This window comes from Corvus brachyrhynchos, unplaced genomic scaffold (genome assembly GCF_000691975.1).
Source record: "Corvus brachyrhynchos isolate BGI_N302 unplaced genomic scaffold, ASM69197v1 scaffold302, whole genome shotgun sequence".
Classification (NCBI taxonomy): domain Eukaryota; kingdom Metazoa; phylum Chordata; class Aves; order Passeriformes; family Corvidae; genus Corvus; species Corvus brachyrhynchos.
The window spans coordinates 4,634,491-4,644,826 of record NW_008237244.1 but is presented as its reverse complement, the minus strand read 5'-3'; the positions used below and the strand labels follow the sequence as shown (position 1 = coordinate 4,644,826).

General features: G+C 37.4%; 1 protein-coding gene across 1 annotated transcript in view; it reads left to right on the top strand.

Moving 5' to 3' along the window:
- Positions 1–1,165: 1,165 nt before the first annotated feature.
- The window catches only part of INTS8 (integrator complex subunit 8), a gene marked incomplete at its 5' end in the record, with an annotated part of 21,798 nt that continues 12,627 nt past the window's right edge, over positions 1,166–10,336 (top strand). The window contains 11 exons of the mRNA XM_017730295.1: positions 1,166–1,428; positions 3,346–3,486; positions 3,902–3,973; positions 5,128–5,179; positions 5,404–5,586; positions 6,007–6,114; positions 6,768–6,923; positions 7,440–7,540; positions 7,887–8,028; positions 9,821–9,891; positions 10,030–10,205. Of these exons, the coding sequence (XP_017585784.1) occupies positions 1,166–1,428; positions 3,346–3,486; positions 3,902–3,973; positions 5,128–5,179; positions 5,404–5,586; positions 6,007–6,114; positions 6,768–6,923; positions 7,440–7,540; positions 7,887–8,028; positions 9,821–9,891; positions 10,030–10,205 (1,465 nt within the window). The remainder of the gene's footprint in view (positions 1,429–3,345; positions 3,487–3,901; positions 3,974–5,127; positions 5,180–5,403; positions 5,587–6,006; positions 6,115–6,767; positions 6,924–7,439; positions 7,541–7,886; positions 8,029–9,820; positions 9,892–10,029; positions 10,206–10,336) is intronic.

The window sequence follows — 10,336 nt, the reverse complement described above, 5'->3', positions numbered from 1 at the left end:
CGGTGCGGCCCCCGCGGGCCGCCGCCTCCCTGCGGCCTCGGGTTCGGGCCGTCTCCGGTCCCCGGCCCCTCCTGGGGCAGGATCATTCGGGGGGGCTGTGAGCCGTCGGTGAGGGGGGCTCCGCTGCGGTGCTGGGGAGTCGGGGGCAGAGGGAGCCAGGCACTGCCCGCGGTTGTGCGGCGGCATTTACGCGGTTTTTCTTATTTCACATTATCTTTCCTATGTAATAACTTCATTTCTCTGTCTTTCTTGTCTGGTAGATCGCTTTTTCTTTCGCATATGTGAATGTTGTGTGCGGAAGTGTTGTAAGTTGTTTGTACGGTGGGAAGTGCTGCTTGTGAGCATCATTGTAGTTCGCAGCTGGTTTTCTCCCGTTGGAGTCTTGTTAGTGTCAGGAGCTGAAGTCCTCCGAAATATTCAGTGCTGAAATTGCTCTCTGGACCTGGAATAAATAGAAATCTCGTCTGACGTACTATAAGAAAGTGACCATATTTAAGAGTAGCTGATCTTTTGATAGTCATAAGTGGTAGTCATCTTTTTCAGTACCCAAATTCTGTGGGGAGGCGGAGGAAACAGGAAAACCTGGGCCAGTGTTGCCTCTACAAAAAGTAAATTTAAGTATAATCTAGCTTAGCTCTTATGCTTAGATCTACACTTAGATTCTGTTTTGCAATTAATTAAGTAAATTGTTAATACTTGTTTTATGTTTCACAAAGTTCAGTGAGAGTGTAATAGCTATTCTTGGGCCTCTTTTTTCAGAAGAACTCAAAGGTATTGGCCATCTTATTTTAAGGGAGAGATTTGGGTGCTTTTTTTAATGTTGTTTTTTAACCAATCTGAAAGTGTTTTTAAAATGTATTCAGAAGTACCAGCAACTGGTTGAAAATATACTTTACATGCAGAGGAGAATTACTAGTAGATATGTAGATTTTACAATAGTTCACTTGTGATTTCATTAGGCAGCATTTATTTTCAGCAGATGCAAGTATTATAATTAATACAAAATAGTGAAAATAAATAAAGGCGTGAGAGTGTGGTCACCATGGTCAAGTGAACTTTAAGGTTAAGTAAAGGTACGTTAATAGTCTAATTTGAGTCAGCATATGCAGGACACCATTGGGGATTAGAACCTTACCAGGTAACAATATCAGCACTATAAACACCAAGGATAAAAACCCCTGTTCATAGCTGGAAACCCCCTCCTAATTTCTGGGCTTACATAGAATTTGAGGCGTGGCTGTGGTTTTTTGCAGATCCGCCACCTGTGCAGCTGATTGTTCAGTTCTTGGAACAAGCTTCAAAACCATCAGTGAATGAACAGAACCAAGTCCAGCCACCACCTGATAACAAAAGAAACCGCATTTTAAAACTTCTTGCTCTCAAAGTTGCTGCTCATCTGAAGTGGGATTTGGATGTATTAGAAAAAAGGTATAGTCTGTACATGTTCATGCTGAACTTACTAAATTGAAGTGGCTTGAGATACTTATTTTAAAAAATAGAAATCTGTCTTGCTCCCTTTTCTGACAGTATCTCCCTTTCATTAAGAACCGTCTTGGATGTGACAATTGAAATCAAGTTTTATTTCAGCTGTAAGTTAGGAAAGGGTTTTGATAAAGGCAGTGTGTCTGAACAAGTCAACACTGTTTAGAGACAAAAAATAGCATGTCTTAGACATGGAGGTATGTACATGGAAACTGCATTAAGATGAATTGGAGGTTATGTTTTCTTCAGTGGCAAAATTAGCATAAGTTTCCTCATTCTGACGCACTTGAAATTGGAGGTCTTGCTCCAGTTCTGTTGATATGAAGAACTCCATATGTCTGTGAACTAGGTCACTGAAATGACTGTGATTGAAATAGACAAATCCCACCTTTGCATCTTTCCTTTTTAAATTTTGGCTGAAGTATTGTCTGATGAGCTAGAACAGTCGGGAACTACTGCACATTAGGGAGCTGCATTTCACAGAATCACAAGATGGGTGTGGTTGGATGGGACCACAGTGGGTCACCTGATCCAACCTCCCTGCTCAAGCAGGGTCACCCCAGAGCACGAGGCACAGGATTGTGTCCACATGGTTCTTGTTTACATTTGGTTTCCTGTTTACACTTAGATAATGGCAGGAGTTCTTTATTAATTCACGCAGGTCTCTTGCCTTTTTTACCCATAATTTAATGTAAGAACTTAGGGGGGTAATAATTGCCCTGGTTCTAACTTGCATGGAATTATAGAATCATTTAGGTTGGAAAGGAGCTTTAAGATCATTGAGGCCAACCATTAACCTGACACTGCCAAGTCCACCACTAAACCATGTCCCTAAGTGCTACATATACATGTAATTTAAGTACCTTCAGGGTATGGTGGTGACTCAACCACTTCCCTGGGTAGCCTGTTCCAGTGCCTGACCACCTATTTGGTGAAAAATTTTTCCTAAAATTCGATCTAAACCTCCCCTGACACAACTTGAGGCCATTTCCTCATGTCCTGTCACTTGTTGCCTGGGAGAAGAGACTGAGCATCCCCTTGCTACAGTCTCCTTTCGGGGAGTTGTAGAGAGTGATAAGGTCCCCTCTGAGCCTTCTTTTCTCCTGGCCAAGCACCCCCAGCTCCCTCCACCAGCCGCTCCTTATAGAACACTCCTGATAAAACACAAGACCTAAAATTTGTTCAACAGAAATCCTGGATTTAACTGCTGAAAGTGTAGTTTCCCTGGTTGTTTTCAATACTGGTTTCAAAGAATGCAGATTTTTCACAAGATCAAAGGTACTTTGGCAGTAGCTGATCTAATTTCAAATAATGTCTAAATTTGTAATAGTATTTTAGTTCTGTTAAATTATACCACAAAAGCTTGGAGCAGTGCAGTCCAGCTTTCATGTCTTCTCATTTTATTAGAGAGTTCTGTCCCAGCTGATGTGTATTTTACTTTCTCTGTGTTCATAGAGTTCCTAGTCTTCACTGTTCACTTTATGTGAGTGAAATGTCATTTGTGATGGAAATGGGGTTGTTTATGTTCGGGGAGTGTGGTCTGGGGCTGCTTTGAAATAATTTCTTATTAGCTTGTGTTAGAGTTGTGCTGTTATAGATGACTGGATTATTCTGGTAAGGTGCCTGTGTGGGCTAGTGCAGTGGTACAGAGAAGTCCAACTGTCAGGGCAACCATCCACTTGGGCTTAATTTGTGCAGCTAATACTGGTAACTGCTTTACATACCTGATCTCAAATGCTGAATAAACATCCGTGGGATGTTAAGTAATAATCCAGTACTGAACAGCAGTGTATATTGTTTAAAATTCCATAAGTAGATTTACTCTATGAAGTATATGATTCTCTCTATTTTATTTTTTAATAGCTTGTCTGTTCCTGTGTTGAACATGCTACTGAATGAACTTCTGTGTATCAGCAAAGTTCCCCCGGGAACTAAACATGTGGATGTAGACCTGTCCAGCTTACCCCCAACCACTGCAATGGCAATACTACTCTACAACAGATGGTAAACTACTTCTAGGCAATAATATAAAATAATTATAGAAGAAAGTAGTGTTTTGTTCTATGTGTATAGTCGTACATTGAAGGAGAAAGAATCCTGAAGTACTAACAATATTGTGATCTGTTGCTAGGCTATAGTGAAGGAGCTGAGTCTGAAAAGCTGCTCTAGAGCTGGTTTTCTTCCCTAAAAAAAAAGACAGTAAAGGTAGTGGTTTGAACTGTCACCTTATAAATACATGTCTTTTGGCTTTTTATGGACATAAGAGCATTTCTTAACTACTAGATGTGCTCTTGAGTAAAGGATTTATTCTGATGGTATGTTTCTGAAATGGTAAACTGCTATTATCAAAGGCCTGTACTCTGCTTATTACACTTCTGAGGCTAATACCATTCTTTGCTTAATTTTTCCCCCTATGTAGGGCCATAAGGACCATCGTTCAAAGTAGTTTTCCTGTAAAGCAAGTGAAACCTGGTCCACCTCAGTTAAATGTGTAAGTTACAGGTATAATTCATTTGGATGTCGTGGCTATTTTATAATCAGCAATGTAATTCCTAAGTTAATAACATACAGTTGCTTAGAATGTCTACTTGTAACATGGAAAACTTGGATTTATTTCAAGTATATTCTTACTTTCCTGTCAGACATGCTTGATACATATACTTGTTTTTTGTTCCACTCTGTCAGTGTTATAATCTTTGTGACTTCATCGTGGCATGAAAAATCACGGGAGGAAGGGAGGTGACAATTTGCCTTGGCAGAATGCTTATGCTCTAGTTTAGATGGCATACATTTCTTGCATTCTTTTGCATCCCTAACTTAGAGTAGCTTGGTTAATATGGTTGTTGTATTATACCAGTTTGAAGCATTGTGTATGATAAGCTAAGAAATAATGAAGTATTTTCATTTGCTTCATTAGACAATAATTTGTAATTTAAAATCAAGTTTGCATTTTGCCTTCTAGAAGCTGTGAGGCTTTAGAAACAACTTGTCCTTGGAATTGACTTTTATGTTACAGATTTCTCCAAAATTTGGAAGTATCTAAGTGGTACTTTTCATATGTTTTATGTTAATTTTATAATTTAGCATTAGACCATACTTGCTTGAGAGAGTCTGTTAAATATGTTGATTAACCATACTCCTCTTCCTCCTCCTCATTTTACAATAAATCTTGTATTGTCCTATATGTATCAGAGTATGGTCCTGAATAAAATGAAAATCTGTGTGGGGAAAATAATTAAAAAATACTTTTAATTTTTTACATAAATGTGTGAACACGCTTCTGTCCCCGACATGTTTGAGCAGATCTAAATGTTGAAGCTTCAAGAGACTTGAGGCTGTGGAAGATTTCTTCATGATTGTTTTGCTATTGAATTGCTATTAGCAGTCTGATCTTAAAAAAGGAAGTGATAAATTTGCAACTTTTTGTTTTATTGAACCACATTCTCATGCAAAACTATCTTTTTATTATATAGTTCTGTGTTTCGGGTATAGATAAGAGCAGTCAGTGGGCCTGCATAATGATGTTGAAAATGTAGTCAAGCAAAACTTAGTATGAATGAATTATTGTGATCTAGAACATGAAATAAAATAACATGCAGGTCTGCCTTATAACTGAACTCTTGACCTGTTGTGTCTAACTTGCAGTATGAACCAGATTCAGCAAGAAAAGGAACTAACTGAAAATATTTTGAAAGTGGTGAGACTCTTTTCCCTTCTTATTTTTGCTCGATTTTACATGTAAATATGAATTTCCTTATTTTACAAGAAATACAGAAGCCATTTCTACATGGCAATAGAACAGTTGTGTAAGGACTTTTTTTAAAACTATCCTTTTACTGAACTGTTAAAATTCTAACACTAACTTAAACCCACAGTTAAAACCAAGAGGTTAATTCTTTTAATGAATTTGAACTATTACAGTTGAAGGAGCAGGCTGCTGATTCCATCCTGGTCCTAGAAGGAGCACTTAAATTAAACAAAGATCTTTATGTCCATACTATAAGAACTCTGGATTTATTGGCCATGGAACCTGGTATGGTGAATGGAGAAACAGAGAGTTCCACAGCTGGACTGAAAATCAGTGCAGAGGAGATACAGTGCCAGGTAGCTCACATTTTGTACTAAAGCTTTCAATTAAATCTGTTTCTTTAGACAAAGTATTAAGTAATAATTTTGAGGTAAATTGCAGTATTTTTCTATTAATGTTCCCTGTGTTGTTTTGGTTCTTTTGGTAATGCAATGAGATAATACTGGCTTCATTTTACATTAATAGAACTTTTTTTATCACTGTAAATATTGTTGCTTCCCACCAACCTCTCACTTTTGCTCCCTCAATCCCCCAGAATAACCCATTATATGACAAGGACAGCTTATTGCATTGTTTTCAATGATTATAGGAAAATCATTCTTCAATTTTGTAATACTTGTGCAGAATTACTCAGACTGAGATTGCAGTTAAAGAGGAAGCAATTGAAGTATGTGGGGAAAGGTGTACTGTGTGTTTGATATCAGTGCTGTTTGCAGGTTTGTTATGATTTGGGTGCAATCTATTTCCAACAAGGATCTACAAATGCAGCTGTTCATGAAAAGGCTAAAGAAAAGTTTTTCAAAACAAAGGAGTTGATTGCAAAGGTAACAAGTGTTCTTTTAGCATGTGTATTCAACTTTTCTGTAAATAAACCTTTGTCTAAATTATTGCTTCCTTCTTTAGCAGTTTAATTACTCTTAATGGTGCACAGAGTTTTTAAAGAAACTTCCTGAAGTTTTGACAGTAATTTTTTTTTCACATTGTGCCTGGTTTGAAGTTATATTAATTGGTTGCAGTATATTGCTGCTTTGTTCTACATTTTGTAATGAATATTCTTTTACACAAATTGTATTGGTGCAAAAAATGCAGAAATAACATGTCCAGTGCTAATACTGAGTCAACTGAACACTACTTCCTGTGTCCATGGTGATGATGTGTTTTTGAGGAAGGTAACCAGAGAGCACTTCCTATTTTATTTTAATCTAACTTTCCCTTGGAAATCAGATTGCCTATGATCTAACCTTTTTAAAAAGTACATTTTAATTTATAAGTAAGGTATGCTTCCTTTTATACTTTGCTTCATATTCATATTTCCAAAACTGCGGAACTCCAATTTTTATTTAAATGAAGTGTGTACATGCACATTCTTTTGTTCTTTTGCTGTTACTTGGGGAAATTGTAAGTCTCTGTTTCTGAATTAAACATATGTATCATAATACTTTGGCTACTAAGATCTGAATTAACTCTTACTTTTCAGAATGGCTCATCATCACTTCATTTTACCATAGATGAAGAACGGTTAGCTGGGTATTGTCAAGCTTGTGAGGTTCTTACCTCATCTTCTGATGATGCATCTCAACAGGCAACTCCATATAGTCAAATCCACAGCTGTATGAAATCTGGCAAATATCAGGTAGGATGCCTAAATAAACCCACATATATTTGAGGGGGTTTTTAATCTTTCCTTGTGGATGATTCCATTTGAACGGGTATGGATTTTAAGAAATTTTAAATGGCAATTTAACCATTAACATACTGTTTTAAATCCTATGTGTTTAGGAATATAACATAATCTGGTACATATTAGATTAAAATATCTTGTATTCTGTACAATGGTAAATAATTCCTGCCAGCTGAGATACAGGATTTTGAGGTAGATTTTAATTCTTTGAGTTTCAGGGAATATTGCTACTTAGATGTTGCAAGTTTAATTTGGGTTTTTTTGGTTTTTTTGTTTGTTTGTTCTTTGATTTTTCTGATGATAGCTTTCTTTGTTACTTGATTCCTTTTTGGTTGTTCAATGAATTTTAGTATTAAATAGGGATGCAAGCTGCTTCTCTCAGTTTGATAATTTTTACCAGATAAAATAATTTTCTGTCTATTTATTTTGCATTATGCATTGACTATTCCAACTATGTTTTTATTACAGGACTTAGTGAAGATATTCCTTGAAGATAACCTAACCCTCAGTTTACCTGAACAGTTCAGACAATCAGTGCTGAGAGAACTCTTCCAAAAAGCTCAGCAAGGGTGAGACATTAAATAATGACCAATGTTCAGTGATAATGAAGAGCAATTTTCATTAGTTACGGTTTTTGTGGAAAGTATGTAAAATCTTTTAACAACAAACTACTTACATCCAAGGAACTTCAGCCTTCATTTCTGGTAGCAATAGTCTAAACTAAATTTTACATCAGACCACAGCTCTTCGGTTGGATCTTACTGTGGCTGTATATGGAAAAAATGTAATGAACGTTAACAGTTAATTTTATCACTTTACTGATTTTTTTTTTTTATAATTTTTTTTCTAACTGCTGTGATACCACTCTTTGTTTGTCAGAGCTATCCTGTGATCTTCAGTTTTGTGTTCATGCAGGAATGATGCTCTGGATGAGGTCTGTTTCAAAGTCTGCGTGTGCAACACAGTCTGCGATGTATTACAAGGTCGAATAATTGATATTCAGTTTTGTCAACTGTTCCTGAAACCCAGCAAAGAGAAAATAGACTTCCTTCTTGAGGTAAAACAGTCATCTAAAATTAGAAGTGAAAATGGTATTTAATGAGAGATTTCTTTCCCCATATAACTATTATTGTTGCAAGTAATGCTCAGATTTCTGAAGCAGAGAAAGGTAACTTCTCAAACATTATTGAACTTGTTTGCAGTTAGTACAATTACACTCAGTTCTGCATCTGTGTTCATAGCTCTGTTTCCCTCTGATGGGGAGGATCCAGTGGTGAGCTGTTGCTTCAGCTTGTATTTGAAATTGCTGCTATTCCTGGTATCATTAAATTATATGGAGACATTGCTGAATATTTGTTTTTGTGGAACAAAGAATCAAATTCTCCAAGACAGAGAGAATGAGTAGAAAAAGTACCTGTGGAAGAGGACCGCTTTTCCCTTACCAGCTTTGTTGTAGAAGTTAGCATGTGAAGTGATCCTGAGTTACTGTTATATGTGAGACCTACACTGTTACCCTTATTGAAGCTTTTTAGGAAACTGTTATTGCTCAAACTAAACTTAATCCTTTTATTGCTTTGCTGTTATTTTAATGTTTTTTATTAATTTGAGCCTGGTTCTTTTGTTTGTCTCTTCAAGCATGTGAGTACTCTCTACTGCAGAGCAAGTAAAACTTAATCAGCTCTTCGTATTGGGACCGAAACATTATTAAAAAAAATTCTTGCAAGCTGGAAATTAAATTCAACTATCTAGTTATTTTGCAACTGCTGTTTTCAAAAAAAAAACCCAAATCCAAGTGAATCTTGTCATTTTGCACCTAGAAATATTTCATTTTTAAACTCATGTGCTAAATGATCTTGTGAGGCTGACTGATAGTGTGGCACTCAGTGTCAGTGGATCTCTATACCAGAGGAATAGGGAAAAGGAATGTGAATTATGTCTGAGGGAAGATCACAGTTGTCTGAAACATCCTGTCTTGTGTACAGGTTGAAGGAAACTGATCCATGTGTGATAGCGACAGCTTTTATCAGGTTTCCTTCAGAGACAGTCATATTTCACACAGTTGTACTGAGATTTCTTTATCAAGCTTTGTCAGTCAAATCTCATCTTTCTTTTTTGGCTTACAAGCAACCCTTGAGAGCTGGTCTCATCTCTACAATTAGAGTAACAGAGTCATGACAGGGTTACACAGAGCAACACAGACATACTGGTTTGATTCTAGACGAATTAGGCTAACCACCCAGCAAAGCTGCACTTGGTTCCCACCCAGCAGCACTTGACCAAATTTAAAAATTACACTACAAAGCAAAAACTACAGACAGGCTGAAAGAGTTGGGGTTGTTCAGCCTGGAGAAGCAAAGGCTCCAAGGGGATCTTGGAGCGCCTTCAGGTACCTGAAGGGGACTACAAGAAAGCTGGGGAGGGATTTTTGCAGGGGCATTGAGGGACAGGACAAGGGTAATAGGTTCAAACTGAAAGTGGCAGGTTTAGATTAAACACTAGGAAGAAATTCTTTACTGTGAGGGTGGTGAGGCACTGGAACAGGTTGCCCAGAGAAGCTGTGGATAACTCATCCCTGGAAGGGTTCAAGGCCAGGCTGCATGGGGCTTTGAGCAACCTGGTCTAGTGAAAGGTGTCCCTGCCCGTGGCAGGGTGGTTGGAACTGGATGATCTTAAAGGTATCTTCCAACCCAAACCATTCCATGATTCCATAACTTTGTTGCCTCACTGGAGATAGAGATTTACTGACTGTTACTACTTGTGAGACAAAAAGCTGGTCAGTAACACTGGCTGTAACTAAAAACGATAAATTACAAGGGGGCTGCTTAGTTCTTTTCTGCTTTCTTTTCCAGGTTTGTTCAGGGTCAATAAACTTGGAAAATGCTTCTGAAGAACTGAAGAGAAAAATGGCAGCATTTCTCAAGTGTGTACCCATATTAAGATAACATGAATTTGCACTTTGTAAGCGATGTAATACAGCACAATAAATATTTCAAGAACTTGTAAGTGGAAAAATAAGCACCTTCTTCCTGCTTATGTACTAACATTTTTATTTGTTTAGAAACTTGTGTTTGGGCATGGAAGATCTTCAGTTTGTCTTCATGATTTCATCTCATGAGCTTTTCATAAAACTGCTGAAAGATGATGAACGGAAACTGCTCATTGAGCAAATGCGGAAGAGATCTCCTCGAATCAACTTGTGCACAAAACCTGTGACTTCTTTTTATGATATCCCAGGTAATTTTCAGAGTATTTTCATTAACTTATAAGCAGACAGTGCCCTGTTTCTGTGATGAACACCTTGAGGTTGCTAAGTGCAGGTTTGTTCTCATAAAGGTTGAAAGAATACTTTCTGTTGTTATTTGGTG